At 38.6% G+C, this 13,522-nt stretch overlaps 1 protein-coding gene across 2 annotated transcripts; it reads right to left on the reverse strand.

Moving 5' to 3' along the window:
• Positions 1–1,266: 1,266 nt before the first annotated feature.
• LOC112880571 (glutamine-dependent NAD(+) synthetase) lies at positions 1,267–12,166 on the reverse strand. 2 transcript variants are annotated; one of them, XM_025945270.1, is made up of 13 exons: positions 11,785–12,166; positions 10,786–11,091; positions 10,221–10,444; positions 9,453–9,556; positions 8,613–8,747; positions 7,742–7,910; positions 6,222–6,357; positions 5,237–5,375; positions 4,511–4,687; positions 4,198–4,365; positions 3,109–3,204; positions 1,887–2,015; positions 1,267–1,816 (listed from the first exon to the last, which is right to left on the reverse strand). In XM_025945270.1, the coding sequence occupies exons 1-13, from the start codon at positions 11,976–11,978 to the stop codon at positions 1,595–1,597; spliced, it is 2,199 nt and encodes a 732-aa protein (XP_025801055.1). In that variant the 5' UTR covers positions 11,979–12,166; the 3' UTR covers positions 1,267–1,594. The 2 variants fall into 2 exon arrangements, with proteins under 2 accessions (XP_025801055.1, XP_025801056.1); XM_025945271.1 differs by lacking the exon at positions 11,785–12,166 and adding an exon at positions 11,564–11,580.
• Positions 12,167–13,522: the final 1,356 nt, after the last annotated feature.

A 13,522-nucleotide genomic window follows, 5' to 3' on the forward strand; every position in this document is an offset into this window, starting at 1 on the left:
ATATGCATTTAAGAACCGGTGGATGGAGTATTAGATTGCTTATACAAGTTATTAAATTTTCAAAACCCCATTTTCTACATAACCTATGACCATTATTTAATATTCTTAAACAAATAGCAGATATGTTAAAAATTTTATCAAACCTTGCAAGCATGTTAACTAATGTGTTCGCGTTATATTTTGTGTACATGGTCTTCTGGTAGTGTTATCAAATTAGTGTTATGTGATTTAAAAAATTGTCAGTTGTTTTCTCAACATACACAACTTTAGAAAGTTAAGTACTATTGCCCTTATTTAATCTTATAAAAGGAATAGTAAATTTGTCCCAAAATTTACTGCACTTTGCAAACATGCTACTACCTCCGTCCTAGAATAGAGCTATTTTTAGATTTTTATATTAAATATTTTAAACTTTGACCTATATGATAAAAAGAATATATAACAACATAAAAATAATATTAATTTATTTATAATAAAATTAGCTATCGTAAAATATAAATTTTTTATTTAAAAATAATTATTTTTAGAGATATTGTTGGCCAAAGATGAAAATATTTGATTTTGACTAAGTCTGAAAGTTATTATATTTTCGAATGGAGGTAGTATTTAATATGTTTATGTTCTGTTTTGCATGTATGCTCTTCGGTTGGTTCTGTACACTTAATTTTACTCAATTAATAAAATGGTTAAGTTTGTTTTTTGAGTGGCAATAAAATAGTTTTTTTCGAAGAAGGGAATAAAATGGTTAAGTGACGGTCAACATGTAAGAAAGTCTGTGGATCAGGGCATAGCTGAGAGATCTTTTGGGCCTCGATGTGGGCCCAGTCGGCCCATGGCTGCCGGCAGCCTTTAGGTCAGCCCAAACATGTGCCACGTATCCGACATGGTACTAAAAATAACCAACTATTTTTGCAATTTTTTTATTAAATATTAGTATTTCACAAAAAGATTCGGTATTCAACATAAAGCCAATTAGTTAGATTATCATTCCTGCTTAAGGAACTTAGAGTGTCAATATGTCTACGCATATGATTTTTAATTCATGTTTCCAAACTAAAAGCATTTAAAGTTTAAACATTATTGATAGTAAGACCGAGATTTAGTCAAAACGTAGAGCATCAGTGACTGTATGTAATTGTTTCTGATGAACAGAAAAATGACATTAAAGGGACACCCTTTGCAGGCCCAATATCAGTCCGAACTTCACGTTACTGTTACTTCATCAAACTTCAAATTGTCAACACTGGGCGCTAGATAGAAATCACATAACACCAAACACACATGATTTTGAAAGGGCACTTACAAAACGAAATGTTAGTTTCCTTTAAGCTGGTTCTTTACAGTAATAGTCTTCTCTGGTCACTTGAAGTCGAATAATTTGATTACTAAAGGATTCTAATCTTATTTTCACAGTTTCTTTAGTTGCCACTCCGTACTACACAGAATCGAAGATCTGGAAGCCTACATTTTGCATCATTGGCTCAATTTATGCTACTAGAACAACTTCAGCTCTCTTAGACTTAGCAGAGAGTAGTGCAATACACAGGAAGCAAACAGACAAGTGTACATCAGTAGCCTGTCAGTATGGTTCTCTTCAGAACCCGGCACTGGGATTGGCGGATCCGGCCGCCACAACTCCCATTCCACTTCCTTGCGCGCCTGTCTGCATTGTCAGTTGCCCTTCCGCAGGAGTTTCCCATTTGCCATCTTTGTCCATCTCTTGCACGAGCTCATTGATCTTCCGAAACTGGTATGGCCATCTTGAATTGTATAGAAACTGGCGAAGGTCAAACCTGTTATCTTCTGGTGAATAACTCTGCAAAAGCAGCACAGGGGTTAGAGCAGCAGAAGACATCTTACACCAATAAAATGCACTAGATCAATACCTCAGCATGATAAGATGGTGTCAAAACAGTCATCTTATGCCGATTTATGGCATAGTATTTGAAGAAGTGCTTCACTTTGTCAGCCACTTCAGATGGAGATAATCTCCCACACCAACTGTGGCACAGGTTCTGCAGCAGTTTCTATTAGCATTGTAACTTAGGAGCCCACTGTTCAAACTTCAAACACATTTGCAAAAGGAACAATGTATTATTTGAAAGTTCAACTTAAGATGGTTGCAAAATATAGATTACTACACACATTCAGTGTTTTTTGGTTTTTGGCAAAGCAGAAGATAACAACTAATCTCTCGCATCTAAGGTAACCAAGTCTATAATCTGGTGCCCCCTCCATATACATTCCTTAAAGTTTCCCTACATGTGACTCAGCCCTGATAACTTCTTTGGATTTGCTAAAGCAAGACATGCTGTTTAGCTCTATTCTGCATTATAGTTAACATGCTACAAACTCATCCAAGACAAAAAAAAATTACAATAACTTTAGCAAGTTCAGCATTAGTGTCTTTGTATCAGTTTAACTGTCATGTTCTCTGGTAGTTTTCATGCTAGATAACATATACCACACGGGATAAGTTTCATACTCCCAAGGGCATAGAATTGCTTCTATTTGATTCCTCAAAAGTTTAAACAAAATTCCTAGGTTCCAAATAATTGAGCCTAAGCAATAACTTAACATTGGTAGAAACCTTATTTTTAGCGCTTCAAAAACAAATTTCCATCATTTGGTACTCCTACACGTGACTGGAGAGATGAGGAAATGGATCGTGAGAAATATTAGGGCCAAAATTGCAGACAAAAAGGATTTTGCGCAAATGCTCGTGAGAAACATTAGGGCAACAAATAGAATGGATTTTGCGCAACATTGAAGCCCCTACAACAATAACTTAGAAGAAAACTGCTAATTAAGGTAGGCAAGTCATTATAGATGGATAAATTTACAGCTTTGTTTAAATAAATAGCTATGAAAAATACTATCGCTCATAATACCTGTCAATGTTCTGATAAATCCAGACAGACAGATAGCGTATAAAATTTGAAGCACACGGTGGACAGAACAATGCAATTTTGGGTGACAGGATAGTGAGGAATAAAATATTCAAGTAATGTTTGAAACAAAAGAAATTTTCTCTGATTCTTGTGAAAATTAACTTTCCATATGCAAAACCTGTGTTCTGAACAAGACCTCAAATATTGAAATACTTGCCTGAAACATTGAAACAGGACCACATCGGAAAATTTTCCTTAACCTTCCATATATTGACAACTCCTCGTATGTCATTCCCATGTCCACTTCATCCAACTGATTACATATAATTATGGTCAAGTGAGAAGAGTCAAGATGGACAAAAAGGAAATTAGTCAAGTTGACATGATATACTTTCTTGGTAGCTGGTTAAGACACGTTTCTAAAAATGAAATATGAGGATGATACAAAAACTAAACTGAAACTCATCCTGCTACAGTCTACAGGTATTGAAATAAAGATGGACATAGAAAAAGGGATAACTTGCTATCAATGAGTATTCCAACCCAAGGAATTGAAAATACTATCTGCTAATTAGGTATGTCACTCAACAGTTTACCAGGAGAAGAGCACTATATATATTTTAATTTGTAAAATGCATTCGAATTGCCCACATAAAACATGCATTACCCACAAGGGCATGGGAAATTTCAATCAGCACCTCAATAGTCGGATATTATAGGAACTGCATAAAGACAAACTAGGCCCACACAAGATGCAGCATTGACACTGGAAGTTTCTGTAACTTTCGAGCAAAGACACACTCCACGTATTCGCAAAATGCAATTTTACTTAATATGGAATTAAAGTAGCTGATACAGACAAAAAACAACATCATGATCAAAATAACAGACACTTCCGAAAAAAGAACATCAATTAGAACAGCTAGAATTGTCGAATCCATACAAGTGATCTTCAGGGTCAATATTACCAAATTAAGTCAGTACATGCATAATTTTTCAGCTCTTTTTGCACAAAGTCAGATTCAACTGCAAACGGTGTGATATCAATTTTAGCATCCATATTACCAGAGGCCTCATTCTGTTCAACCTTAGCCCCTCTGGTTCATCCTTGAGAATAAATTGGGTGAACTTAAGTTTTCTACCATTGTGTGTGAACAAGTGCGCACTAGTTCTACCATGGTGCAAGCCTTAAGTAAAAAAAAAAATCACACTTTTGCACTACAGAATTAAGCAGATATATCAACAATGGCTTATGATGGTTTCTATATAAATGTTGTAGATCAAGTTTATATGTATTTATATATACCTGACTGTAGTTTGCGCGTATTGGCTCAAGCTCTGCAGTAGGTGGTGCAGATTCAACCTCAGCCAATGACGAATACTTGAGATGAATTGCTGCCCATCGTAAGAAAGCCCTCAGGTCTTGCTTACTTACACTTCCGATAGGGTTTATATCAGCCGAACTGCAGTCATACTTAGTAAAGGAAGAACAGTCTTATTATCATTTCCCCACACCAACAAATAAGACATCCCAGTCATAGAACTTATAAAGAGAACGCCGTATCTGTTGGGTCTCTATGCAGCATTACATCTAAGTTGCACAATGTAAGTCAGCTTACCTTTGTCAAATAACCACGTAACCCCTCATCAACATTTGAGCTTCCCAGAACAAGATAGAACCCAGATTTGTTGTGGACCCATGGCATCAGAGAAGCCATCATAAAGGCTAGAACCATCCTGATTCGTGCTTGAATATTTTGCAATCCCAGATTCTCGATATTTGATCCCCCATCAACCTGAAGCAAACAGATATGGTTTGAGCCAGTAAAATGGACTTTTCTTGAAATTGGAAATCATACAGACCTTTTGGTCTGATATTTTTAACATTCAAGGCTAGAACGGATGCCAAACAGCTGGATACCGTCAATCTTTTAATCCATTATTATTGCTGCTGAGAACCTTTGGCCACAACAATTCACTGAAACCCCTTGTAGTGATACCATTCTACAAATACTCTAAGGCCTCTTAAGCTTGGCAACTTATGGGAATAGATTAAACATGAGTGCTAAGGGATGTTGTATAGAATATAAAAGTGTAATGATCCTTAGAGGTGGTGTTTGGGGGGGGGGGGGGGGGGGGGGGCGTGTAATAAGCCACCGAAGCCTAACTAATTGTTGAAGCTTGCACGACATACCCATTAAGGGTACTAAATAGAAGTTTCAGTTTATCTTTGTAAGCCATAAACTAAAATATTATGAAAATGTGAATAAACATCAATACAGAAATATATGTTCCCAAGCTGCAGTACAATTAATTAGTAAATTGAAGTCACACTGAACAAATACCTTGTAGCGTGGTCGTTTCCCAGTCAATGTTTCAAACAAGGAAAGAAAGGCAGATACAATACTGTCAATGGGTACGTTCAAGTGGAATGAACCAATCTCATCAGCTAGCCTTTTGGCACGTGATCTGGTATCTTCAGAACTGTACAGAACGCAGCAGTGTGAATAAAGCAAACTAACAATTTACAACTTCAACAAACAAAGTTTCTACATTATCATGGATAAGCAAGAATATAGATTAAAGAGCAATGAATAAATAGCAGGTATCTCCTGTTTAATGCTTTGAATTCATTTACTTCAAAATCATCACAAAATTACCATCTAAAACAATCATAAGTTCAGTTCTGTTAGCAATTAGAAATGAAAACGCTTCCATCAGAAGGAAAAGTTTACAAACTTCATCTACCACCAAGCATGTGCCACAAACAATTTTTTAAAATGAAAAAATGTGCCTGTGTGCTTAAATTAAATTAAGAAAGGAAACATATGAAGAGTTCGAAATAAAACAAAAGGAACTATAACTATCTAGACATGATCCAATAAAAGGATGGAAGCTTTCATTTATTTTGTACAATGACTTCATCTTTGAAGTTTCTCTTCCATATCAAGAAACTAGGGGTTTTTTGCAAATATATGTTGATTTCTCTGCTACCAATTCCTCTTGCAGTTATGGAGAATATGCCTAACTTTTGGACTTTGGTGTTGATTCATAACAAGGTTATATAACGGACACATTCCCTCAGATCAAATACCATGCTGTTCAAAAAAATTATAACATTGTTTGAGAGCACATACAGTAGAAAAAAGCATTATAACATAACTACTTGCAAAAGCATAATTTGTTGCACATTAAAAGGTTAAAGCATACATTAGAATGAGGTCATTGGAAATAAGCATTATAAGATAACTACTCGCAAAAGCATGATTTGATGCACATCAAAAGGTTAGGGCATACATTAGAACAAGGTCATTAGAAAAAAAAAATCACCTGTTTTCGGTTCCCATGTAAACAGTGTAAAATAGACGTTTAGCAAGTTCTCTGCTGTCTGTGGGAATCTCCCCATCTTTATACTGCCCAATTCTCAAAGCATCCGCCTTAACTTGCTCGTCTCCTTTCTCTATATCTGTATGTAGTTGATATGATTATTATTTATTAATTCTTTTGACAAGATTTGATCGTTAATGATGAAATAGGTACCATAACGAATCCCATAAGGAATACTCTAAAAGATATGAAAGTATTGCCGACGATAGTGATCAGAATCAAAATAAGGTGTATACCAAAGTAACTTGACAAAACGCTAAGTGTGGTTCACAAGAAAAACTGTAGATGTAACAACATAACGTGAACTGCAGGTGAAGACAATGCATCACAGTTTAAAATGCGAGTTAGACCAACTGCATGCATCCAGATACACAAGGCTATTAACCACAGAGTAACGATTCCATATGCTCCACAGTTTTGTCTAATGTTGTTGTCAGTGGGCTTTCTGTCTGATAAGGCATTAGCAGAAAGTTCACATCTCCAACAACGGCTTATTAGTTACCAGTTAAAAAAGAACCAAGACAGGTACCCATAGGGATTGGCACATTTACCTTACCTACTACTAGTATATAGTTACTAGATAATCCCTTCTCAAGGTGGTAGGAGTAACCAAACATCCAAACTATATAATTTGAAGTCTAACCAGTAAGCAGTAATCGATTAATCAAGAGGAACTTTTTTTTCCTCGAATACACAAGAGAGCTGTGTATCACTTCATTAATGTAGAAAAAAAGAATTAATCAAAGAAGATGTTAAGAGAAATCTTGTGTCCAGGTGTGTGTGTCGGTCAGGTTGTTTAGGCCTGGTCAGTTTCAGTTAGTCAGTTAGCTTGTTAGTGTCCTAGTCTTTAGCATGTGTTTCGGTTGGTTAGTTGCATGCCCAGTCAGCAGGCAGTGCCTGGTCTTTAGGAGCCATTAAGGCCATGATCTAAAGCCCACTTCAAACTTTGTTACTAGCTTTGCTATAAATAAAGGAGAAGAAAACCGAAAAGCTGCAGCTTCATCGCAGCACAAAAACTAGTGTTCATCGAGTGTTCAGAGCACTTATAACAGAGGAACCAGCACACAAGAAACTTTGCCCCAATGACTCTAATCAATGAGACATTTGACAACTAGTCCAGTAGGAAGGGATCAAATGTGGCCAATTCACAAACTCATGTTATAGCAGCTCAAGTGCTGATGTATTGGTTCACTATACTTTCATTTGACCATCATTTACAGTTTCCATGACATTTGAGATGTATTAATTTTGATGTCAGAAGATCTAGTTTGCTCTAATTTCCTATGCCATGATATGAACCATAGTCTTACTTCAACAGCATCACACAACACAAATGTATGCAGATTCATAGTCAGGTGGCTTTCTCATCCCTAAATGTTACCCCATGCATCTATATTTCAAAGACATTTCAAAGAACCTTCTGCTAAAATGGCGGAAAAAGGAAGATGACAAGTAGACCTGACCTTTTATGACAAGCTGGCACATGCACCCGACTATTGCTGCAACAGATGAACTATCCGCACCACCAGAAAGTGGAAGCAAAAATCCTGAAGCTTGACTCCTCCTTAAATAATCCCATAGCCAACAACTAGGTCCAAAAGCAATCTCCTCTTCAGGACAGTGATACATAACCTGCAATATTAAAGGTGAAAGTGATAGAAAAGGTTACTCCTAATACCCTTCAGCACAGTATTCACAATGATACACCAGTGTACTGCAAGGGGCCCAGACTCCAAAGAGATACAAGGGAGAATTTTAATCTATGAGCACTTAATAAAATGAAAATGAGAGCATAACAATGACTTATGTAATGTTTTCTCAGCCTAAAGCAGAGATGTTCAAACAGATTGTTGATGATAGCTACAATATTTGCAGGAAGGAACTTTAAAAGTTAACCCAAGATGCTCTGCAGTACATATTGTGTTCTGCACTACACCAAAAAATCAACCAAGGGTTGTGAAATTCCAAACCCAAGCATGGCTAAGCATTAAGGGCATCAATAAAATGGGCTCCAAGCATTGACACATATCTTAGTCCAATTCAAGATTAACCATTTGGGGTGTAAAGTGAAATTCTTCTAAAATGCATTAGTTGTTATATATGATGCATGGTTAACTATGGATGAGTTAGCAGGCATCGCCTATCAAAGCTTAATCATCATACAGTACACAACCAGGTGAAAGGTCTATTATTGCTGAGTCCCATTACTTAAAACTGTAAACTGGAAGAATTCTCGAGTCCCTTTCAGATATGGTAAAAAAAAATAGTACAGCAAATAGTATTCCATATCGAAGTATCATAGAAAAAATCTCAAATATTGGAATGACAACTAACCTGAACTGGACTAGTTGGAACCATTCCATTCCGAAATGATTGGCAAAGCTTATATGGTACCTTCACAAAGGGTACATTTGTTCTGTGGCTTGCTTGCTCTCTGAAACTAGAAACAGATGCTCGATAACTTGATACCTGGATGCATGAAAGAATGATTAGCTGTGCCAGAATACAACTCATGCATTAAAGGTGCAGTAAAATAACTAGCAATTTACAGCTGAAAGCTTAAAACTTCAGAAATATAGTAATAAGGAATCAAAACAGACTTTGGAGACCTGTAAATAGGTAAACACTCGATAAGTAAGAAGTTTCCAAATAGATGTGAAGAATAAGTAAAATCAGGGAATGGATATACCAGGTTACCAGCTGAACTAAATATCGTGCCAATAATAATGTGATAATTTTTTAACAAATATTCTTTCTTTGCAGACAGGACAAAAGAAAGGAAAGGTGTTTCAGAATTCAGATGTGGATATAGAAAATTTGGGGAGACTTCTAGGCTCTAGTTGAATGTATAGGTTTTGCCTCAATCCACCTTACCAATTTTTGGTAGTGTCCAAAGAATTTGGCACTTGCTTGAATTGTTGCAAAAAAATTGAACGCTCCTGGCCCTAGGTCACACTAAGAATTATTTGTCAATCCTGGGCTACTGGCAACCTCACCAGCTCTATCAACAACATTTTTTGGATTTTTTGGATAGCCAACAATTTTCATCAAGGTTGGTCGGGCAAAAACCAAAGAATGGTTTTTTTGTATAACTAAAGGCAGAGGAAAAAAGGAATAGGAAACATTTACAGGATTATGCAAACACAAGAATCACCTAAAGGATTTAGAACTCACAGCATCAAGATCCACCAGAGCATCCATCACTTCTACATCCTTTAATGAGAATTGGGATCCCTGGGCTATCAAATCACCATTTACCGCAATGCAGCAACACCCATCTAGTGGGGAACATTAGAACAAACTGTCAATTTCCCCGAATAATGATCAACATAACATACTATCGCAAGAAGAAAGGGCCAAATCCAGAGTGTCATTAGGAATTCTTAAAATGGAAACAGTATACATAATTAATGAATCTTCTGTAAACAGCTCTATAAGAAGCTACTTCAGTTCAAAAAAGAAAGAAAATTTAATTCCAGTGCCCAGTAATATATGATCACGGATAACCATCTGTTACCCCAGCCATCTGCATCTATGAGGTGTAGAAAAGCACAGGAGTTATTTGTAGAAAGAACACTTTCAAAAATTCTATTCATAATATCACAGCCCTCTGATGGTCTACCCGAAACCACCAGGTCCAAACTGCCATGCAATGTATCCTCCATATAGTTGCTGCATTACAACCTCCAACAAATTAAAGGGAGCGGAAGGCATTCTGCTTCTTGTTTTTGAGTGCACAGTGGATAATATCATTTGAATGTAGTAAGCAGCCATTTTTGTCAAGTAAGAAAAAAAATAAAAAGACACATGAATGACAAATGGGAATAACAAAAAATTGATTGACAGGTTTTAACACTCAAGATGAGGAAAGAGAATCACATCATAAATCAGGTAATAAAAAATGCATTTACAAGAATCCAAACAAGAGCCATTTTGAAGTACCATAATAAAGGCGGCCACCATCACATCCCTGCTGATTAGCATACATGTAAACACCGCCACATGTTTGGGTTGCATTCCTTATGGAATCAATCCGAAGATTGAGCTTCCTCAGCTGATGGTGGCTTCCACTCGCATTCATGAAAACCTCAACACCATTCAATGCTAAGTCAATCCGAGGAGCATTTGCAGTAAAGAGCTCTTCACAGGTTTCAGCAGCCAAAGATCTGGACATAACAATTAAAACAAAACATGAAATAGATCAAATAGTAACTAAAATTAAGCAATGCTTTATCATCATTTAATATACAAATTATCACAGAGAGTATATACATTCACTAGTTTATGAAGCACATAGAAAGTGAGAATTTCCGATTTTCTTCCAATACCAAAATCAATTTGAAAAATGTTTCAATGGGGATCTTTGACACCATGTACAGGACAAAATATGCTTTTACAGCCGTGGAAAAAATGAATGGTCTTCTCTAGCATGTTTCACTAGAAAAGTAGGAAGCTGAAATCATATCCAAAAAATAGAAACCAAGCAGGAAGCTGCATTTGTACTTACACATCTAAAAACCGCATGTAACCATAACCAAAAGGTACGGTATCCTGGGTTATAGCCTCTGAGACTTCAATAGGAAGTTGAAACTCAACAATCTCATCTTTAAATGTCCAAGCAGAAAACCACCGAAATTCCCGATAATTTCCATCATTTGCAAGGGACATCTTTGGTCGAATCATGATTATCTTGCGATTTAGGCAGAAGACTTGGCAATTATACCGTACGCTATTGAAAATAACTGGCATTCCTATGCTGCATAAGATGTTGTCTGTATAGCCCCCAGTTAAAATGTCCTTTAAGCACTCCCATCTGCAGATTGAGACACCATAGTTAAGAGAAAAAATTGCACATAACATCAAATGGAACATAAATACACGGATACTAAAACTCGATACAGCAATAATATAGTGTCTTCAAAATAAGCACTGCATATTCATCACTTTTATCAAGCTAAATGGAATGGTTTAACGTCCTCGAATTCAGAAAAATACAGCTCAAATAGCATGGGCCATTTGGTTGCCCTGCCATATATTCCGCTTCTGCCAAATTATAGGTGTTTTTGGCTTTTCTAGATACATAGGAACGGCCTATAATTTGGAACGGATAAACTATCAAGTTATTTACATGTTCTTTGCATAGCGCACAGAAACATTTTTCCTAGACAAGCCAATCATAAATAAATTACTGTTTCATGCAACTTTTTGAAACCAAAGTTGATTCTACCAAAGTGAACTGGAAGTAAGTGATTCTATCAGAGTGCACTAGAAGTAGCTGATCCTACCAAAGTGCAAGTGCCAGACTCTCCAAAATGGGGAAAGATTAATGTTCCAGCACATGAGAGCGTGGCATCTTCGAATTGCTACTTTGTTTAAATGGAACAGTAGTACGTGGCACTTCCTCTCCAGCAAGCCGGTGAACACAAAGAACTCGGTAGCACGAATTTCATGTGATTCACGGCGGGCGAGAGCCCGAGACGGGAGGCAGGCGGCGGCGACGACGTACGCGTGCGCGGTGGTGTCCTGCTCGAGGAAGTGGTCCTCGCAGCCGTAGCCGGTGAGCTCGAGCTCGGGGCCGACGCGGACGGCGGCGCCGGCGGCCTTGGCGCGGGCGATGGACTCCTTGACGTTGCGGAGGTTGGTGTCGAAGTCCATCGCCCACTGGTTGAGGTTGCACGTGGCGACCCGCAGCAGCCTCATCTTGCCCGCCGCCCGCCCGCCCTCCCTCCCTACCTCCTCCTCCTCCTCCTCCCAAATCGAGGCCGCCGGGCGTGGGCGAATCTCCTGCGGTGGCCGCGAGGTTCGCCGGTTCGGGGCGCGCGGGGAGAAGATCGAAAGCGGCGGCGGCGAAGGGCGGAATGTTTGGCTTTTTTGCGGCTGTGGTGGGGCCCGGTGAGGCAAGCAAAGCGAAGGCACGGGAGGGGCGTGGCCGGCTCCACAAGGGAAAAAATCACCTTATTCCACCCAAGACAGAATAATTCCTTTAGCCCTGAAAATTGAACGGCATCGCGTTACAACTTTTGTTTTGTGGCCAAATATGTGATACTGCTCCTTAGAAAAACTACTCAATCCATATCAAAATATTTATCGTTATTATTATAACTTTACCATTTATCTTATTTAAAAAATTATATAAATACCATCTATTTTGTTTGTGATATGCTTTACTATTATAAATATTTTAAGTATGATTTAAATTTTTTATATATTTGAAAAAAAATAAAATAAATGGTTAAAATTATAAAAAATAATTAACAATAACAAATATTTTGATACGGAGAGTTCGCGCACGGCCTTCTGTGATACTGCCATTAGACTGGCTAAGGCAATCTCCAGCGATATTCTCCAAATCCCATCCTCTTCCTTTTTCCTCCGTAGCAACTTCATTCTCTATACCAAACCAAACTCCAACAACATCCTCTATTTCCGTCTTCTATACCTTACAATATTACTTTTCTATCCTTTCTTCCAACCTCCGTTTCCCCGCAGCGCCGCCCGCCGCGCCCCGCCGCCTCGTAGCCCCGCCGCGCCCCGCCGCCCCGCCGCCCGGCAGCGCCGCCTGCCGCGCCCCGCAGCACTCCCTCCCACTCTCGCGAGTTCCTCTGTGCGACCGGGATGGAGGACGCCGCTCCTGCCTTCCTCTGTGCGGGACGCAGCGCTCCTCCTCCATTTTACCGCACGCGATAGCGGCCCGCGCTGGAGCGATACGGGTGCTACAGTATCCCGTATTTTAGAGAACATATGCTTTTACCGCACACCGATGGAGATAGCCTAATCGCTGGGGGCCGGGGCTCCTCCCTCCCTTTCACGCTCGCCCGTGCGCCCAGTTCGCGCTGAAGCGAAGCCCCTTCGAGGCCGGCCGCCATTGGCCCGAGCAGGAAGACTCGCTCATGGATTTGGTGCTTTGCAGATTGGGCCCTGCAGAATCCAATAATCTATCTCTTTTCTTTATGTTGACTCCTTATATTTTAACTCCCTACTTTTCTTTTTCTATAACGCCCCCTGCTTTTCTTTAAAGAATCGCAATCCAATCCAAGGCTTTTGACACATAGAGAGAAAATAGACGCGATTGAAGTGTAGGGATGAATTTATTAGGGAAGTGTGTGAGTAAGTCTCCCAAAAAAACCTAAAACTGACATTGTGGCATCCCTGATAACCAGTTATTAGGGAAGATTTATTGGAAATGCTCTTAGTGAGCATATGTATGGAGCTCAAAATATACATGTTACCTTGCTCATCCGACC

Source organism: Panicum hallii, chromosome 2 (genome assembly GCF_002211085.1).
Source record: "Panicum hallii strain FIL2 chromosome 2, PHallii_v3.1, whole genome shotgun sequence".
Taxonomy (NCBI): domain Eukaryota; kingdom Viridiplantae; phylum Streptophyta; class Magnoliopsida; order Poales; family Poaceae; genus Panicum; species Panicum hallii.